At 49.5% G+C, this 20,872-nt stretch overlaps 2 protein-coding genes across 4 annotated transcripts in view; one reads left to right on the top strand and one right to left on the bottom strand.

Moving 5' to 3' along the window:
- Positions 1 to 11,923, top strand: part of Mgat5 (alpha-1,6-mannosylglycoprotein 6-beta-N-acetylglucosaminyltransferase) — a 282,882-nt gene extending 270,959 nt beyond the window's left edge. For all 3 annotated transcript variants that reach the window (XM_057769775.1, XM_057769776.1, XM_057769777.1), the window contains exons 16-17: positions 9,266 to 9,423; positions 11,349 to 11,923. In XM_057769775.1, the coding sequence (XP_057625758.1) occupies positions 9,266 to 9,423; positions 11,349 to 11,547 (357 nt within the window). In that variant the 3' untranslated portion in view covers positions 11,548 to 11,923. The remainder of the gene's footprint in view (positions 1 to 9,265; positions 9,424 to 11,348) is intronic.
- Positions 11,924 to 18,491: 6,568 nt separating this feature from the next.
- Positions 18,492 to 20,872, bottom strand: part of Tmem163 (transmembrane protein 163) — a 180,216-nt gene continuing 177,835 nt past the window's right edge. Inside the window, exon 8 of the mRNA XM_057769873.1 lies at positions 18,492 to 19,796. Coding sequence (XP_057625856.1) covers positions 19,736 to 19,796 — 61 coding nt within the window. The 3' untranslated portion in view covers positions 18,492 to 19,735. The remainder of the gene's footprint in view (positions 19,797 to 20,872) is intronic.

The following is a 20,872-nucleotide window of genomic DNA, read 5'->3' as shown; positions in this document are numbered from 1 at the left end:
GTCAAGACGGGGTCCTCCCTGACCAGCCTGTACCCTGAGTTTCAGAACATCATGAGCACTCAGGAAGGGTGAAGAACAGACAAGCGACTCTCCGTCCACCCTTGATTTCTAACTCCTCATCCCTAATCTCCCCCTCCCCTAAAATAAAAGCAAGGATTAGAGTCTGGAAAGATAGCCTAGTCAGTGAAGCACTTGCCTTACAAGTGTGAAGATCTGAATTGATTCCTAAAAACTACGTTTAAAAAGCCAGGCATGAAGCACACAATTATAATCTCAGTGCAAGGGGAGGTGGAGACAGACAAACCCCTGGGATTCCCTGGCCAGCCGGCCTATCGGAGCTGAGATGCTTCAGACCAGTAAGAGACTATCTTAAAAACAAGCAGAGTATGAGTAATGACCTCTGACCTTGCCCTCTGACCTCCATGTTCACACGTGTGTGCATCCATACACACATGAATACTCATACATGCAGGGACCAAATCTACATTTTTGAAACATTTCCTTAAGAGTATAAATGCAGCAACTCTAAACATGTTAGGACTCTTGCATGGTTTTTGAACTGGGTCTCCTTCAAAAGAATCCTTCTGTGAAACCCAGGCATGTGCTCTCAGAGGTGGAGGGGGCAACTGCCATTGCAATCCTTTATGATTTTTTAATTTCTTGGGCTTCAAAAGCAACATGGACCCAGAAATAGACAAAAGCCAGACCCCCTGTGGGTAAGGGAATCTGAACTTCTTGCCCAGTCCAGACACAGGGGGTTCTCTTTGTAGGGCAAAACAATGTTTAAGAGTGAACAAGGAACCCTTGCACAATGGGGACAAGAGCAGTTGAGCTGAAAACAGGAAGAGAAGGGAAGAAACATAAATGTAGGCTACCAGCCCAGGGGCCTTTCGAAGGGGAAGCTGGGCCTCTGGGACATGGTCTTTGGAGCAGAGCATCTTATCAGTTGGGCTGTGGAGGATGAGGCAGGTAACCTGAGATGGATGAGTTGACATGCATCTATGTGTACAGGTGCCTGTGCACATTTGCAAGTTTGCACGCACATGTATATGCGAGCATGCATGCATACTTATGTATGCAGATGCACACGGCATGTGCGCATATACGTGTAGAAGGCAAAGGACCACCTCAAGTGTCATTCCTTAGGTTCTGATCCATATGTGTCCATATCCCTGCTGCTAGGATTGTCAGCGCTGACTGCCAAGTCCGGCTTTTCCCTTGAACTTGGGTCCTCATGCTTGCACAACAAACGTTTTAGCAACTGAATCATCGCCCAGGTCCAGCCTCCTGGGTCCAACTCCCGGTACCATGAGTTTTTGTTTCTAGGAATTGAATATTTGTTACTTATGCTCTCTGTGCCTTAGAAAAGAAGTAAAAAGAAAAATACCCCTGAGAGCATTGCATGAGCAATACCCAGGAAGTGCTGAGAGTAAGGTCTGACCCCATGCTTGGGGAAAGCAGGTTAACCAGCATTGTTTAACATGCTGTGCTCTATGTGGTGTCTCGTGATATAATGATGCACACGGGGAGCCCAGCGCTTATCATTGTCCCATTCATCACAGGACACAGAAAGAACCAAGATGTCATAGCTCTGGCACCGTCTGTGCCAGCGTGCACTCACACATGTGTGCGCCACCTCCCCAGCCAGGGGTTCCCTTTCCAAGGGTTTGGTTTCCATATTAATCAGGATCCCAGAGTACGAAGTGGGAAATATCTGTTCGGTACAAGAAAATGTTTTGCAAGAGGAAGAAACTGTCCTCATCGTGTTGATTGCGGCAGACTGTTGTAATGTTCTGCTTTAGTTTTAGCTACTCCTCTCCTGTCATGGCTAATTTAGCCTCATCACGGTGCATGGCAGGGAGGGGAGGATGGGTTTGGTACTATGCACGGTTGCGGGCTTCCACTGCTGACTTTTTCATCTTGCTAAGATACAGGGTGTGTTAGTGGCTTTTCTCATTACCGCGACAAAATCCCCGATGAGAGCAGTTTTTAATGGAGGAAGGTTTTATTTTGGCTCACAGCTCAAGGGTATGGTTTGTCATGGTGGGGTCTGGTAGACGTGGCGGCAGAAGTATGAAGCAGCTGGTCACATTCCATCCATGGTCAGGAAGCAGAGAGATGAGTACTGGTCTCCTTTTTATTTAGTCCAGGACTCCAGCCCATAGGATGCTGGCGCTCACATGTAGAGTGGGTTTTCCTTCCTCAGTTTACCCAGTCCTCTCTCACAGACATACCCAGAGGTTTGTCTTCTAGGTGAGTCTAGATCCTGCCGAGTTGACATTATTGACCATCATGGGGTGGGGTCCGTAACCCTCTCAGTCCACACAGTAAGGCTCAGGAAGTGTCGGGATTAACTGCATGGTGGGAACTGAGCACAGCCAGAATTTGTTGAAGATTTGGTGTAAAGCCCTGTGATGCAGGTGCCCCATAGCTTGGCTTCCCCAGTGCTAGGATTATACTTTTTTAAGTGGGTTCTGGTGACCACACTCAGATTCTCATGTTTGTGGGCATGTACTCCACTAAGTGAACCATCTCCGGGCATTTCTTATAAGACATCCTCCGAATTCCTCATAAATGAGCAATGACTGGGGCTATTTTTATTTTATCTCAGGAACTCTTTCAGACCCCAAATGTTCCCTGGGTGCACGATAAAATCCAAGACCCCTTTGGATCAGATAAGTCTCCTTTTAGCTGCAGGCCTTGGATCTTAGAGCTTGGAGCATTCATTATATTTTTAGAGTTTGCAGAGTATCTTCAAAGAGCAGCAAGGATGGAGAGAGGGTGGAGGACAGAGAGAGGGTGCTCCTGGCGGGGGCGGGGAGCCTGGGGCTTGGAGGAGAAGGCTTCCACACTGGAGCCTTCCTTAGTCAGGGCTCAGCTTCCAGAGTCCACCATGTGGGCTACACGGAACATGGGCACATTTAACCCAGGACCCTTTCAAGATTGTCCCCCACCACACATACAGCTCCCCACAGCTGCAGGAACCAGATGAGGCTAAACTCACAGTCTTTAAGATCACCCCAGGATTCAGGGTACAGTTAGGAGTCACTGCTGGGAGCCTGCTGGGGTGCAAGCCCTCTCCCCATGGGAGGAAGCTGGGTCTAGGGAAAATCCTTGCTCTACTCCATCCATGCCTGCCCCACTGCACTGAAACCGTTGTTATGGCTTTGAAATGTTGTCATTGTCTTGGAAACGAGCACTCGGAAAGGGGAGTGACTCCACCTGATAGGGAGTTAGCAGGAGAGTCCCCAGTGATAGAAGATGAGTTGTGACTGTCCCCCCTCCAAGTATGTCCAGGCTTGTGAAGGTTCCCGTTCTGCATTGTTTGGGGAAGTTACCGATTTACCTCCAGGAGAAAGGAAGCAGCGAGAGAAGGGAACCTCATTTTCTGCTTCCTATAAAGTTCTAATATACAGAGTTGTGGCCAGAGCAGCGGTTCATTTGGTAAAGACTCTTGCTTCCAACCTTAGCAACCTGAGTTGATCCAGCTGATGGAAGGAGATGATAGACTTCCACACATGACAATTAAATACACACACAATAAAACTAACTTTAAAAAATGTTTAAATGCGTATACAGGGTGGTAGGTCACAGTTACATTGTTATTTGGTTTGAGACAGCATCTCATGCATCCCAGGCTGGCCTTGAACTTGTTATGTGGACAAGAATGACCTTGAACTCCTGGTCCTCCTGTGTTTTTGCAAATTCTGGGATTGCAGGTGTGTTACACCGTGCCCCATTTATGCATTGCTAGGATGGAATCCAGGACTTTGTGTATATTTGACAGGCTCTGTACCAGCTCAGCCCACCCCCCACCAAGATGTGCTTGGTAAGAACTGTCTGGTCACATGCAAAGCATTATGAGGATACAGACTGGTGCAGCCAACCCCACTGCACAGCCAGCCCCACTCCCACAGCAGCAGCAGAATCAGCTCAAGCTCCCAGATTCTCTTGAATTCCCTGGGGAGTGTTCCAGAAACAAAGATAAGACCTTTGGTGACTCTGGAGAGGACTGGGGTTGGGCCAGCCGGGTGGTGACAGGAAAAGGCTCACAAAGAGGTGAAGGAGGACACTGGCTAACAGTGAAAGTTGCTGGTGACCCAGCCTCCCTGCTCCCTGCTGTGTTGGCACTAGTAAGCAGGGCCAGTCTGAGTTCACAGCCTGCATCAGACTGCCTACTATGTCTTCTCTGAAACAGTGCCAATGCCACCTTCCCATTGTGTAGGGTTGGCAGATACACAGTCAAGGCTAAGCTACATGTCTGACCCGGTAACTCTTCTTTTGTTTGGAACCCAGAAAACAGCATCCAGCAGTGGAGAGGCTAAAGCAGGAGGCTCTTGTACTTGGGGCTACAAGATTCCATGTCCCTAAAAACAAAACAAAAAAATAAATCTAGGAATCTTTTGTTCAAAATATTTCCTACAAAATACCATGTAAGCGTTCCTAAATGATCAATATAGGGACAGTTTTCAATTTACAGACATAATTTATAGAGCATAAAACCCAATTCAGGGCCAGCAAGATGGCTCAGAAGGGAAGGTTTTCCTTCCAAACCTAATACCTGTCTTAGTTGGGTCCGGGGTTCGGTTGCTGCAGTGAAACACCATGACTGAAAAGCAAGTTGGGGAGGAAAGGGTTATTCAGATTATGTTTCCACATTGTAGTCCATCATTGAAGGGAGCCAGGACAGGAACTCAAACAGCAAGAACCTGGATGTAGGAGTTGATGCAGAGGTCATGGAGGGGTTCTCCATGCTGGCTTGTTCCCCATTACTTGTTCATCCTGCTTTCTTACACCACCCACCATGACGTGGTCCTCCCCCCATTGATCACTAATTAAGAAAATGCCTTATAGATGGATCTTAGGGAGACATTTTCTCAATTGCAGTTCGTTCCTATTGGATGACTGTAGCTTGTATTAAGTCGACATAAAACCAGCCAGTTCACTACCTGAGTTCAGTTCTCACAACTCACGTGATAGGAGAGAACCTGTGGCCCCTGTGCACTGTGACAAGTCTACACACACAAAATAAAAAAGCCCGCCCCCTACAACTCAGTTACATTTTTACAAACCGTGCAGCAGGGACCAACCTAATTCTTTAACAAAACCTGTTGTCATCGTAACACATTAATGCCTACAGAGTTCACACTCAAGGTCTGCATAATCGATTTACAAAACAAAACCCCAATAGGAAAAAGTCCAAAGCCTCTAGGAGTGCTAACTTAGCTCTTTCACTGCTGAAGGGAGCGTCATACTACAGGTTACCACGTGTCTGTCCACTCCCGATTGGTACATTTATTGTCCTCATCTTTGAGTGCAGCAGGGAGTGCTGGGAGGGACAGTCACTGTGATCTCGGCCTGGACCTGGGTTTCCACTTCTTCTGCATATACTTTGGTGGTCAAGTGTTCGATGTAGCGGATTCCTGTGCAGCCCAAGTGTCAGCTCTACTGATTGGCACCTGTGAGCACTTGCTTGGACTCAGTCATGCTGGGGGAGATGGGGAGATGGAGACGAAGGACCCCTGGGGTTCGCTGGACACACCGCCTAGCCTGCTTGCACTGAAGCAGAAGACCAAGTCTCAGATGAAAAACAGCACCAGGCATTGATCTCGGCCCTTCACATACTTGTACACATGTGGAGAAGTGGGGCGTGCAGAGACAGAGAGAGAGAGAAGGCACTGCTTTGACTGACAGCTCAGTTGGTGAATTCTTGATCTCTAGTCCCTGCATGACGATTTCAGAATAGCCAAACACACTGAGAGACAGGTGCGTCGATGGCGGGAGGAAGATGGCGGGAAGAGAGAGGAGCTGCAGATGGCGCGTGCCCCCAGTGAGCTTGTTAACCAGATTGGTGGCGGCTGTTTCGCCCTCCTCCTGGCTGCAGAGATGCCTCATTGGGTTGGAATAGCCTCTTTTTCTACTTTACTCCTATCCAAGCCTCCAGGAAGCCAAAATCAGGCAGTCCCATTCAGTAGCTCTTTACTGCACCCCGATTAGCTACAGAATGCCATGTTGGCCGTAAGCTGCTAGCTCCCGTATAGCCTACAGAACCCAACCTAGAAGGCCACATCTGGAAGCCGCCTCTGATTGCTGCCACGGCCACTCTTCTCCCCGCTCCCCATAGAGCCAGCCCTGCCCAGCCTCCAGGTGGCCTTCACCATGTCCATAGGCGTCTGGTTCGCTGTTCTCAAGGCTTTGCAAATGCCAACCTTTTACTACTAGACTGTGCACTGCCCCTCTAAGGCCAGGCGCACGCCTTCCCGTTCCTGTCTCTTAGCAAGAATCTGTAGAATGGAGGAATGTGTAAACGAAGGAGCAGCTGGCCAACAGTGAGGCAGCTTCCCCATCACCCACTGGCCATTGCACCGTGGCTGAGAAGAGGCTGGGGCCCCACACTTGCATTCCCATTGTGCCCTGCGAGCAGCTGAACCAAGTGGTGCTGTCATAGATAAGCTGTGGGTGTGACCCAGTGACTCCACCCCGCTGCAGTGCCCAGCACTGTTATACTCGGCCTCCGTCTTACCTAGCCTCCCTTTCATCCTCAGAACTGCACAGGAAAGAAGGGCAGGGGTCACTGTTCCCATTTCCTATATGGGTCAGGTAGAGGGGGCTTGCCAGACATCTGTGAAGTCCCCCGCTGGGGGCCAGCCCTCCTCTGCCATGCTTTCTCTGACAACATGGCCTCCCTCTGATCAATTGTTACCTTCAAACTGTCTAGATAGTTCCTAAGTTTAAGGCTTTGATGCTATTTTTTTTCATTCTTGGACCTTGTGGTCCCTAGAACAGACTCCTAAGAGTATGCCTGGCCATCATGATGGGCAAGAGCAAGTACCTGGGGGCCTTTTTGTTTAGTGCAGACTTGAGCGAGGCATGTGCGTGGGAGGGCCCTGGGGAAGACAGCTGCTGTCACCGCAGCTCCACCACGCAGCCTCAAGGGCAGCTCCCACTGTCTGAGCCTTGCAACGACTCCTGCCCTGCTCCAGAACAGATGCAGGACAACGGTTCATCCGTGAAGCCCGACTCCCCATATGCCTGCCTGGCCTTGTCTGGAGGCTGCCCTAGGAGAAGCTACTCTCCCAGGGAACTTAAAGGGTGTCAATGCGTGCCTGCCCTTTGCCATCTCCCCTGAGCCTCGTTCTTTTTCTATTGGTTCCTCCATTGTACAGATGAGCCCGGAGCTGGATGGGACCAAGGCCTGTGCCCAGAGCCAATGTCTTGGGCTCAGGCTTCAGATCTGGCCCATCTGGTCTGCTAGCTTCAGATTTAGCTTTGTAGGAGGGTAAGAATGAATGAGAAAGGAAACTCTGACGTTGTTCTGAAACACCAGGTGCAAGGATACAGCCCAGGGACCGTCCGAGGAGAGAGACCAAAGTCGTAAAAGCCAGAACCTGAACGTTTAGCCTTGGTAGGCTTCCCATCTCCCCAGGCTGCTGTAAGTTAGGTTTGCTACTGAGCCCTCTGAAGCCATTGCACACACCCAAGATGATGAACTCAGAACAGGGACGCTTTCTATCAGTACAGTTTAGGATTTTATCCGTGCTGGGCCTCATTGCCGTGGGTTTGTCGTGAAGCAGTACATCATGGCCAAGCATGTCCCAAAGCAAAACTGCTCAGCTAGGGACTCAGAGAAGACATGGTGGCTAAGAATACCTGCTGCTTTTGCAGAAGATCCGAGTTCAGTTCCCCAAACCCACTACAGGCTGCTTATAACTGCCTGTATCTAACTACAGCACCAGTGATTCCAGCACACACATGCACACATACACACACATGCATGCACACAAACACACACACATGTATATGTGCACTAAAAATAAGGTAAATCTAAACAAACAAATAACAACAGCAAAAACTTGCTTAGCTCATGACTAGGAAGACAGGAAGGGACTCCTACATCCCTTCAGAGACAAGCTCCTAATGTCCAAAAGGCTCTAAACCTCCCAAAGGCTCCAACATCTCCCAGAAGTGCCTCACTGGGAACAAAGCTTTCAGTTCATGGCCCTTTAAGGATATTAAAGGTCAAACTCTAGTCACCAAATTCAAGAGGCCGAGAAATTCTCACTTGCCTCTGGTTCTGGTACATTCTGGTTTAGGGGTCCTTGTGGATTGCCTGTTGTTATCTAATTGTGAACTTGACTGGATTGACAAGTTCACCTCTGGGTGTTTCCAGAAAGGGCTAGCTGAAGAGGGAAGAGCCATTCTGAATATAGGTGGCCCTGTCCCATAACCTGGGTAAAAGAGAGGAGGCAAGCCGAGCACCAGCGCTCTTCTCACTTGGCCTCCTGACCGTGACGACTGTCCCATCAGGTGAGCCAGAACAAGCCCTTTCTCCCTGAAGTCGCTTTTGGCAGACATTTTGTCACAGCAAGGAGACAAGTATGATAGCTGGTACCCCTCCCCTGTTGTCTAGTCACCTAGGAAACTCTGTGTATGCTGGATCGAAACTCTCTCCATTACAGTCTTTAAGGGCTGTGAGAGGTACCCATTCACTCCTGAGCACTTAAGTAAAGATGCTTACGTTAACTAGCAAGAACACACTGTAAGCTTTTCCAGATGCCGGTGCGTCTCTCGACTGTTGGTTCTGTCTGACAGCTATTTTGATGGATGGGCAGCTGTCATATGCAAGCGTTCTACACACTACAATGGCAAAGAACAGTAGCCATTAGTATAGACTGCACTTCCATTGAACATACTGTGAGCCTGCACAGTCATGCCGTTCCCTTAGTAACAGCATCCAGACCCACAGGACTGTGCTACCCATGACTTAGTGCAGGCATGAACTGTGTGTAGTATTTGGAGAATCCAAAAGGAGGAGTCAGAACTAGTGGGAATGGTCCCAAAGATGGTCCTCATGGAGAATGAGGAAGTGTGTGTGTGTGTGTGTGTGTGTGTGTGTGGTGCATTTTGAGACAGAGCCTCTAGCCCAGGCCGTTCTCAAATTCATTTTGTAGCTAAAGATGACACTGCACTTCTGATCCTCCCACCTCTGCCTTCCAAGAGCGGGATTACAGCTATGTGTGTATCCTGGTTTATCCAGTGCAGGGGATAGAACCAGAGCTTCATGCAGCTAGAAAGCCGTTCTTCCTACTGAGGCACATCCTTGGCCTGGAAACGGGTGTTTAAAGAGGCCACAACCTGTCCCAAGGTTGTGTCCTTTTTATCACTCTTTCTGAACGTGGTGCCTCCTGTGCTTGGTGGCGAGACTGAAGCTGCTCCATTGTGTCTTTGGTCCCCTAGCTGATGATGGCTTCCCTCTCATTTCTAGGACTTCTGCCATGGCCAGGTGATGTGGCCGCCCCTGAGCGCCTTGCAGGTGAAGCTGGCTGAGCCCGGGCAGTCCTGCAAGCAAGTGTGCCAGGAGAACCAGCTCATCTGTGAGCCGTCCTTCTTCCAGCACCTCAACAAGGAAAAGGACTTGCTGAAGTAAGTTCCTCGATGGTGGGAGGACACAGGGCCTGCCGCCTCTGTACTTCTGCCTTAGAGTCCAGTTGAGAGGTGCCTGGATTTGCTCTCCCAGCTGTGGGCTTCAGGGAAACAATGTGGGAAAGGGGGGAGCAGGTTGCAGCCCAGAAAGAGCTCAACTCTCACACTCACACATATACATATGATGTGTGTATAACCTGGATTTGTGTGATATGTGTGTGCATGATGTCTGTTTCTATGATGTATGTGGACATGCATGCATTTATGTATGTCAGTGTGGGTTTGCACAGACAATGACTTGCATGTGGAGGTCAGAGTACAACCGCAGCTGTTCCCCACCTTCCACCTTGTTTGAAACAGGCTCTTTGTTTTCTCCACTGCTGGCCTGTGAGCTCCCAGGCAATGTCCTGTGTCTGCCTCCCATCTGAAGTAGGAGGGCTGAGGTTACAGGCCACACTGCCACACCCAGCTTCTCGTGGGTCTGGGGTTGGTTACCTGTCACTTCTGTCCTCTTATCTGCAGGATAAGAATATTCTCGGGTGCACTGAATTTCTTCTTGGCTCTGGCAACAAAACTGGCAAAGCATCTGTGAGCCAGACTTGAAACTTTAAGTGACTCTGATCAGTCTTTTTGTCATCGCAACACCACAAGTGACAAACATAGGCTCCCAGGTTCTTCAGAGGGTACCCCAATTGGCCAACCCAGAGTAAGGGTCCTAACTGTGTAGAGCGCAGTTAGGAGTAAAAGTAGACATTCTTTTCTCCTCCTTATTCTCGCTTTCCTCTTTCTCCTCTCCCCCTTTCTTCTACTTATTTTAAGACAGGGTCACATGTAGCCCAGGCTGGCCTTGAGCTCACTGTACAACTGGTGATGACCATGAGCTGCTGGCCCTACTGTCTGCACTTCCCAAATGCTAGGATAATAGACCACCATGAACCACCATGCCAACCTCTTCCTTGGTGTTTGCTTTGCTTTGAGACAGTGTCTCACTCTGTAGCAGATGCTGGCCTAGAAGTCACTATGTAGCCCAGTTTGACCCTGTACTCAACTGGGATTGCCAGTATAAGCCACCATTCCCAGCTAAATATTCAGTGTACATCTAAAACTAGTTCAGTAGTACATTGCTTTGTCCTGGTCTTCTCAGAAGTGGTCATTGCTTGCACATCAGTGTGTAGATCTAGGGGGTGTGTATGTGTGTTTGTGTGTGTGTGTACATATGTTTGTGTAGGTACACTAATATCCATATGCATATGAAGACCTCAGCTACCATTCCTCAGATGCCATCCGCCTTGCTTTTGGGGACAGGGTCTCCCGTTTTCCTGGGACTCACCAAATGGGCTAGGCTGGCTAATTAATCATAAAGTCCCAGTGGTCTCCAGCCCTGGGATTACCAGTGCATGCCGCCCGACTGGCTTTTTTTGTTTATCTTGGGTCCTAGGCATGGAACTCAGGTCCTCATGCTTGCACAGCCCTCACTTTGCTGGCTTGAACCATCTTCTCCAGCCCCATTTGGCTCTCACCCACCATGTTCACCCCACCTCTCACCCTGCACTTCCTGCCTCCTCCCAGACGTTGGATGGGGCACACATTTCTTTTCCATTGTTTTTCCAGCAGCTGCACAGAGTCCCAAAGCACAGCATGTTCATTCCCTGTTCAAGTGTGCAGGCTGCTTTCAGCTTTTCTCCACGACAGATAACGCTTCCCCCAAGGAGCCCAGCCTCAGAGCTGGTCCCCTGCACGCGTGCTTTTCTTTGCATGGCTGAGCTCCCTAGATGTGGAGAACTTCAGAGTCAGGCGGAGGATACCATCTCTAAAGCAGGGCAATGGGATATGCCCCCACACCACAAAGCAGACGATCCAGCAATGTGGGGTAGACAGGTCCTGCCCTAGCACCTCTGCCTCATGTACCTTTCTCTTCCCCTTAGGTATAGAGTGACCTGCCAAAGCTCAGAACTGTATAAGGACATCCTGGTGCCATCCTTCCACCCCAAGAGCAAGCACTGTGTGTTCCAAGGGGATCTCCTGCTCTTCAGTTGTGCCGGGGCCCACCCCACACACCAGAGGATCTGCCCCTGCCGGGACTTCATCAAGGGCCAAGTGGCCCTCTGCAAAGACTGCCTATAGCATAGCCACCCCGGGTTCATTCAGATGGCAGAGGTGGCTCTGCTGGGCAGGGCCAGGGGGGCCGAAGTCATTCAGGGACTCTGACCAGAGCCCAAACTCTTTGGTCCAGGGCTTGGATTTGGTACTTCTCCAGCTGCAGTCAGCGCATCCCAGGAGTTTACACCAAAACCGCAAGAGAACAGAGGTCAGACCAGGGGCCTGGCTTCTCCCTGGTGCAACAAATGTCCTGTCTCTCCCGGAAAGTGTCCAGGCAGCTGCTCCGGGGTTATTTTTCTTTTTTTAAAGGAAGGCTAAAAGTCTGGAGATGCATTCAGCTGAAAACAGAACAGGAAGAGGAATTGAGCCGATTGGAAAGAACTTTGGGGACATTCCTAAACCTATTAATTTATTTATTTGGGAGGGTGGGGGTTGGGTCGGGAGGGAGGAAAGGGGTCGACCAGTTTCCTTTTTGTCCCCACACTGTTAATCACCCATCTTCAGGATCTTCTTGTTCTGCTGGCCTCATGCAGGATGCACAGGGGCTGGTGGCATGCTGGACAGCAGCCGTGGGAGCCTGGCTCCTGACAGCAGGTGGCAGCACAGAAAAAAATATTTGTGAGTAGGGATGTGACTTGGTTTGCGGAATGCTTGCTTAGCATGCATGGAGCCCTGGGTTCCATCCCCAGCACTACATAAAACCAGGTGAACACCTGTAATCACAGGTAAAGAGTGGAGGTTGGAGGATCAAACATTCAAGGTTAGCCTTGGCTACTTAGCAAAGTCAAGGCCAGAGATCCTGTCTCAGAAAACAGTTGGTTTTTTTGTTTTGTTTTGTTTGTTTTGGGGTTTTTTTTTGCTTTGCAAACACAGCCAGCCCCTGTCAGAGCAGCGTCCTAAGCTGATGATCCTGTGTGTTGCTTGGCAGGTGGCAGCTAAAAGGCAGATAGCCTTGATGGGGACGCGTGACTGTGTGTCGTGAGGGCCCTGCCAAGTGCCAAAGACAGGCTGGGCTGTGAACCAGAGAGGCTGCTTTCCTATGTGTCCCCTCCCCACCCACCTTCACAGATTGGCCCTGATTTCTGGTTAGAATTCCTCTGTTGTGGAAACATGGGATTGTGTGATTCTTCTTTGCCTCCGTGGTAAACTGGCCCTGCCTCGCTCTAAGGAGGAAAGTGGAAACTGAAGACCCCAAGAGCTGCCCTTGAACTTAGAGTGTGTGTGTGTGTGTGTGTGTGTGTGTGTGTGTATGTGGTGGGGGGAGGTCTCCAGCCTCAGAACAGCTAAGGTTTGGGTTAGAACAACAGCCCTAGAGTTAGCAGCGTGAAGGGTTCGCACTGTGTCCCCATCAATGTCCGCTATTGCTGAATTCCAGGGAAGACGGCTTCCCAGAACCTTGACGGTTTCTGGGGAGGTGAGGACAGTTTGGAATGAACGCTAGGTGTTTTTCTGGCTGCTCCCCAGTGGGCATGGCTTACAGAGGGCCGGAGCCTGGAGGTGGGTTTTACTTGAAGCACTATTCCAAGCAGTTTGGGCAGCCCAGTGGAGGGCCCGTCAGCAGGCTAGCCTACTCATACGTGCTGAGATCCCCACTCTTCACACCCTGGAGCCCTTTTGTGCATGTCCTTCACTGCTGAAGCGTTGCTTCTGTGCTCTGTACATTTGTGAGTTTCTGGAGACACCTCCCACACTTCTCTCCATGCTGGCGAATGAACCAACCCTCTTCTACCTCTAGTTGTTAGTATTGTCAGCCCAGCCCCTGGCTGTTGGAGTAGACTTCCTGGCCTGCTCGTACTACCCAGTGCCTCCTAGTGGCCAGGTGGAGCCTCTGCCTAACTGAGAAACCTAGCAAGGCCCAGGACTAGCGGAGCTGTCCAGAAGCAACAGGAAGGAGGATTCGGCTTTTTGGTGACCAAGGTGGGGAGAGGTGGGGCATGGGACTTTGAGGTCTGGGGAATCTGATCTTCCTGCCTCTCACACCAACTACACCTCCAGCCATTTTTTTTCCTTAGGCCCTGAGATAGGCAGCTAAGGGGCTAAGCTTCAGTCCTAGAGAAAGAAGTGTAGTGGGGAGGGGGAATGTCAGGAGATCCTATCCTAAGACTGACAAGTTCTCCAAGACATGGCTAGAATCATCTCTGCCCAGGTCCAGCCACCAGGCAAGCAAAAGTTTAAAAGCCTAGCTATGAAACCTGCCTATTAAGCCTTGCAAAAGCAGCTTCCCGCTGCAGGATGGAAGAAAACTGGCCGTCTCCTTGTGAGGAAGGGCTTTCCCTGAGAGCCATCCTCTTGGCTTCACACCAGATCTGTGGGAATCTGCTAGTTTCCAGACCTGCAATTCCTAGGCCTCTCCACTTGAGTCCACCACGCTATGGGTAACAGTGCTGGCATTCAACCAGCAGGGGTGCCCCATGCTGAAATGCTCCCCATGCTGTAGATGGCTGTAAAGGATCTTGGAGAGGGGAGGCAGCCTTGCCCCCATCTGCAGAAGCTGCCTGGGCCTGAGCTCAGGCGCTCTCCACCTTCCTATTCCTCCTCTCCAACTCAAAACCCAAATTGCATTCTTTCTCCCATGGAATAAGTTCCTCTTCCAGTTTTAGCCAGAAGCAAGCCTCACTTTCCCTGGGGCTCCAGCTCTTGAGGCTAACCAGCTGCACTCTAGTTGTGAAGGGCATTATCAACAGGTGGGGTGTCCCCTTAATATATACCAGCTCCCAGGGCCCAGAGTTAGCAAAGTGTGGGGCCAAGTGACCCTCCAGGAGAAACTGACAGTGGGGGGTGGGGCATTCTGCCTGCCGGGTATGGACATCAGCAAAGAAGGAACCCAGCTCCTTGGCTGGGAGCCCACCGCACTGACAAAGCATTGATGATCCTGGAGAAACCTCGGCCTGTGTGTGATCAAACCTTCCGCAGGGGAGAAACCTGAAATCAGGACTTGTGTTTTCTGGCACTGCCGTCAGATCTTGACCGGTCTTTGGAGTTCTTTCCCCTGTGTGATTTTAGGCTCTTAACCTAGGGAAAAACCTTTATGTAACTCACTAAGAGAGAGAATGCTTCTCACCAGAGGGCAGAGCAAGAACTCCCGAGAGGGCCAGTGCTTGGACCCCAGTCCGAAGCTCGGGCATTTCTGTATGCGGTCTGATTTCCTGTCCAAAAGGAAATGTGAAGTTTTTGCTTTGTCTGTTTTAGACTTTTGTTTCTGAGATGAATCACTTGTTTTAGGTGCCTGGTGAGTGTTTGGAAATATTTGCCTTTTTTTGTTGTTTTTGTTGTTGTGGTGGTGATGCTGTGTGTGGGGTGTGTGTGTGTGTTTGGTGGTTCATGTCTTCATTTCTCTTTGGGGTTGGAATTTGAAGGCTGACAGCAGATTGCTCCAGCCTGGGATAACTACATATATCCACAGTATGTGTGCACACACATGGCTATTTATGTTCCCAGTGTATGTGTGCGCACAAGACTGAAACATTTAGTGTGTATGTGTGTGTTTGTATATGTTCCCAGTGTGGGGTGTCTGTATACACACACACACACACACACACCCAGAATAGGGCTGAGGGAGCCAGGAATCCCTTAGCTGGCATCCTCAGGACCTCATAGTGACCAAGGTAGTGAAGGGCCTCATTCCTGTCACCCCGGCCCTGGCTGACATGTTGCTGAGACAGGAGATTAGCTTTGAGGTCATCTATGTGGAAGCAGTAACCCCCAAACACTTCAACTACTTAGCATGATGGAGGTGAGCCATGTTCACTTCCTTTCTTCTCTTCCTTGGTGAATGGACGTGGATGTTGCTGCAGGACTGCTCACGGTAATGACCGATCAGTGAGTTGGGTTGCACTGAAATTGTATGTCGTCTATAGGTGAGTGTGTGCTGTGCTTCGGACCAGGGTGGTTCACCTAGATTGTGTGTGATTAGGCACCGCCACCCTCTCCCAAACTTCTTGGCTGAAAAAGAAAAGCCAAGGATTTTGCTAACGACAGGCTCGGCTACGTGTGTTATTATTCCAAGCCTGGACTCTTTTATTTATTTAAAACTATTTTCCTTTCCCTGTTGGCTTTCTTCTTATCCCATCTGTCCCTGTGTGGCTTCAGGGTATGTCTTCGTTAGAGTAGACAGGTGGCAGAAATAGATTTAGAGTCATTCAGGAAGCCAGCGGCTTGGAGCTGAGGAGTCCCTTTCGTTCTTGTTGCCTTCGACAGAAAGTGCAAAGTCAAGTTTTTTTGGTTTGGATTTTTTTTACATATAGCAAAAGACCAAATTAGCTGTATAGTCTTGGATACAGAAAATAAGAATTAATCTAGCTCTCCTAGCATTTAGGGTTCTGTGGGGATCCCATAGCACAGTGCCTGGCTCGTAGAAAGCCTGGCTAATGTTCAATATTGATATTAGTAGTTTATCATAAAACTTGAGAAATAAAGACCTGCGCTCACCCCCTATCTGTTGATTCAAACATGATGGTTACACAAAAATCTTGTTGAGTTGATCAATGGTATAGGAATTTGTTGTTCCAAATGTTTCAGCTCTGTGCCTACTCTGCTCACTGGAATTATACCGTTTTTCTTGAATGTGCTGATTGGGAAATATGTCAGTCTTCAGCACTCCATGAAACAAGACTGAAAGAATTTATTAAAGGAAGTTGAATCCACCAATAAGTTCTGGAACATTCCAGGGGTTTCTTTGGGGAACTTTTTGAGCTCAAAATTAAAAGTTCTCTCACAAGTTGCACTCCTTGAATTAGAGTTTAATTTTTATTCCTCTATAATGCGATAATAGAACCAATTTGTTTAAGGGAAAGAATGAACTGAATTTACAGTTCCTGGGAAATCCTTTGCTGCCCACTGCTGGACAGGGTGGCTTCCAGCAGGTTGATTACCTCTGCCTCATTCCCACCCTATCTAAGAGTAATCCCATGACCTGGTCGCAAAAAAAAAAAAAAAAAAAAAAAGGCCACCACTTCCCCCAAAGGAGCCGCATGAGACCTGAGACCCCACGGCAGGGATTTTTGACTTCTTTCACAACTGGACGCAGAGGTGACTTGAATACCACTTTGCTGTTTATGTTTTGCGGATTTAGCCTCTTCCCTGGCCAACACATCTGGGTGGATTTCAGGTAGGAAAGGGGGAGGAGAATTCCCTGGAATCCAGGGTGCTTTTCCAGCTCTTCTTGGCCAGTCAATGATTTTACGTTTAAGGGATGAAATGATTGAATTTTTCTTTTTCAGAGCTTCATTCTGCCCCAGGTTTTGATGCTCACTAGGCTGCCTTCACCCCACCCCCACCCCTGCAGCAGGGACACACATGCAGATGTGGTGGGTACACAGCAGACATGGGGCACATCATTCTCTCCACCTTGAACCCAGTCCGAGTATTAAAGAAAATAACGCAGCCACAGTGCCAGAGGACACGGTGGCGTCTCTTCTGCTGTAGTTGCTGTCATGGCCGTTTGTGTCTGCGTCTCCAGATGGATCCCAGCACACTGCTTCCTGCTGTCACTCCCGGGGCTCAGTCACAGGATGCTGTCAGTGAGGTGTCGCTGTCCCCTGCTTGCTGTATCAGGCAAACAGAATACAGCTTTGTTTTCCTGTGCTGTAGAAAAACTCGGGAGAACTTAATTTTTTTCAATTAACTTTTCTTGTGTGACAGGTGGTAGTGATTGGGGCGGGGCGCTAAAGCTGCGTCTCCTGGCGCCAGCGCACTGTCAAAGGTCAAGCAGCGGATAGATGGGAGCCGTGGAGTTCGATAGCTGAGTGTATGATAGCTGGGTTCAGGAAACACCTGCTTTGTACGTGGCTCCAAGCCTCAAAATCCACTTTTTAAAAAGGCAGACATGATGGCAAATGCTTGAAACCCCAGTTCTCGAAGAGACAACATGGTTGGCATGGATAGAAAACCTATGACCTGGGGCCAGGAAAATAAATGGCTGCGTGGGAAAGCCCTTACCGGGTATGCACAAGGACCGGAGTCTGATCCCTAGAAGCCATGGAAAAAGCCAAGTGTGCAACACACTTGTAATCCCAGTTCTGGAGGTGCGAAAACAGGTGTATCCTTGGGGCTCGCTACTCAGCCAGCCCAGCCAAACCAGCAAGTTCCAGGCCAGTTAAAGACGCTGTCACATAGAACAAGATGGACAGCATCCTGTGGTACCACGCATGAAATTGACGTCTGGCATGCACGCGCACGCACACACACGCACGCACGAATAGGAGAAGGGCTTTACCACTACGTACTCTTCCCTTATGTCCACCGCAATACTGAATGGAAAGCATACTTTCCGTCTTCCACTCTCACTGAAGGAGCTGAACTGGAAAATGAACTGCTAGACTTTTTTTTTTCTCAGAAATAGTTCTGACTGTGGGGTGCATTTAAAACTTTGTCCGAGTGGGGTGGTAAAAGGCAGAGCGCCTCCATTCACCTGAAAGAGAGGAAGCAGCCTGGAGCGGGGCATCTGTGGGCCATGAGCATTGCCCGGGGATCTCAGTCAGCGGACAGCTGGCTAAGACACACACAAAGCCCCAGGTTTGAATCCCAACACCATATAAACTGACTTGGCGGTGCACACCCGCAATACTAGCACTCAGGACGTGGTGCGCACCCGCAATACCAGCACTCAGGAAGCAGAGGCAGGAGAACTGGGATTCTTAAGGCACTCTCTGAAATTAGGGGTCCTCCTGGGTAATTCTCACAATAAAAAGCACCATGGAATTCACCATCATGCGAGGCTCAACTCCCTGAACTCCAAGTCTGTTGACTACCAGGAAAGGTGCAGACAGATTTCTGGAATCTGCATTCCCCAGACATGCTTGCACACTCTAGGGGAACGAGCAAAGAAGGAGACCCCTTGGTGCCCACTGGGGAATTCATTTGGACGGGGGTTCCTGGCCACAATTACATGTCACCTATTCAAAGTTCTTAGGTCAGAAATGTTTCCGAGAGCTTGGGGAATGGCTCGGCAGCTAGAAACACTTGTTTTGCTAGCATGAGGATCTGTGTTCAAATCCCCAACATTCAAGCAGGGCTTGACCGCATCTGCCTGAGACCCTAGAACTGGGGGAGGCTGAGCCAGGAGAACCTCTGGGACTTTCTGGACACCAGCCTAGCTCCAGACTCAGGGAGAGATCTGGTTTCCTGGGGAATAAGAGTGATAGCACGCACACACACACCCCCCACAGAGAGAGCACGAGAGAGAGCCTGCTCACAATGTTTACTGCGTACATGTTGGCACAAACACTAACAGCTCACACATACAACCTCTCTATACCATACAAATTGTAAAGGTTTTTATTGGCCTGACACGGCTGCCCCGCTGGGCAGGGCTGTGCCAGCTACAGAACACGGTGGCACAGGGTACATGTCTGCAGCACTTACACCTCACGTTCCGTAAGCTGGGACACATCTCGCTCCTTCTGGACGAGTGACCTACTTCTCACAGACCGTGTGGCAGCTTGACCACTTAGCACAACATACAGAGATATGCGGATGCAGGTAATGATTATAATTATTTATTACAAATAAATGTATAGAGTTTCACATCTCTCAAAAATGGTTCCTGGGTTTTCATGGATGGGCAGGTTCTGAACGTGGAAGAAAGGGCTGGGTGCTTACGCAGCCTGTCCATGCAAAGCTCATTGGTCTGCCACTAAACACTTGAAAAAATAGAATGGCCTCCCTCTGAACAAATCTTCTTAGTGTCAAGATTAGTAAAAGTGTATGAAATGGGTTGGTTCACGTTAGGAGGGGATTTGCTGCAAGGAGAGAGGAGTGTGACCCTGGAGGCGCCTTGGCCGCGTGTGGGAGGTGACTCGGTCAGTTACTATCTGGTTGGCGGTGACTCGGTCAGCTACTATCTGGTTTTGGCTGACAGTAAACGCCACAGGTGGCTTCCTATCAAGCAGAGACCCAAGCCTGCTTTCAAGAACTGTTTGACCCCAGGAAATAGAAAATGTCACTTCCGGCTCAAGATTGGGAAGCGCGGCAGCCCTTCCCATGGTCAGTATCGTCCTAACGTGTTTGACAGTGGGCAACAGAGTAAAGACGTAGGGCAGGCGCAGCCTCCAGGCCGACCTCATCCCGTGATGACAGACTCTATGAACGAAAACTTCCCCAAATGAAACTGGATGTGCAGTTAAATATTGGCACCAACTGCCTTCGTGGAAACCTCTCGTCGCCATGGTGACGTTCTTCCCCGGGGCCATCCCTGCCGCCCCTTCAGCCGCCTTCACTCAAACATTTCGTAGTGACGCGTCTGTCTCACTCGGGGCACCATGTCGATGAGGAGCCTGCATAAACGAAGACAGGCAGGGTCACCTCGATACCAGGAGAGCTTGGGAAAACGGAGGTTATTTGTGTATATGTGCGTCTGTGTCCTTTCCTGTGTGTTCAGGTGCATGGGTGGTGTGTGCTTATGGAAGAGGGGGGAGCTGTGGAAGTCAGATAACCTTGTCTGTTTGTCCACTTTGATTTTCCCCGGCAGGGTCTCTCATCTTTACCTGGAGCGCACCAAACAGGCTAGGCGGGGTGGCTGGGCGATGATGGTCTTCCTGTCTGGAATTACAGGCATGCTCCACCTCAGCTGGCTCTCCTTTTTAATGTGGGTCACAGGAATCAAATTCACATAGCTGTGCTTCCCCACCTGAGCTCCCCCCGCCCCCGAGTCTAGCTGTGATTAAGTCTGCCTGCATGCCACATCATTGTCCCTTTCAAAGCAGACAGCTCGGTGGTTTCCGGTGAGGCTGTGTGTCCATCCACACTATCTTAATTCCGGAACATTCTTCTTATCCTCTGTGCACACTAATGGCCACCCCTGCTTTGTCTTCCACACCTCTTCCCAAACAACCAATGATCTAATCTGTGGCTCTTCAAGTGGATCTATTCTGGAAGTTGCAGATAAAAAGTATATGGCCTTCATGTTCATCTGGCATGTTAGTTCATCCACACCGTAAGGTGTTGGGACACTTTATTCACTTTGATGCCTGAGTCCTCAAACCCAGAGATAGTTACAAGTGTTGGCAAGGACCACCTCAGACATGGCTGCTGGAAATGCACACAGTGGTGCTGCTTTGGAAAAGAACTTGTCAGGTCCTCAAAATATGGACAGTACCCTAGTGGATGCCAGGAATCAGTTAACTTTTAAAAATACAGCACCTCGACAGGAACAATTCTCCCTAAGGACAAGACAAGACTTAGAAGCCATATCCAGGGACTGGCATTGGGCTACTTTTTCAGTAAGTGGACCCCATGCTAAGATGGCTTTGCCTCCCTCCTGGGTGACCCTTTGCATGGAGTAGACCCATTTAAATTTTCTTTTTACATTTTAGTGTGTGTATGTGTGTGTGTGTGCGTGCGTAGTTTGCAC

Source organism: Chionomys nivalis, chromosome 5, assembly GCF_950005125.1.
Source record: "Chionomys nivalis chromosome 5, mChiNiv1.1, whole genome shotgun sequence".
NCBI lineage: Eukaryota > Metazoa > Chordata > Mammalia > Rodentia > Cricetidae > Chionomys > Chionomys nivalis.
This window is presented reverse-complemented; position numbering and strand designations above follow the sequence as displayed.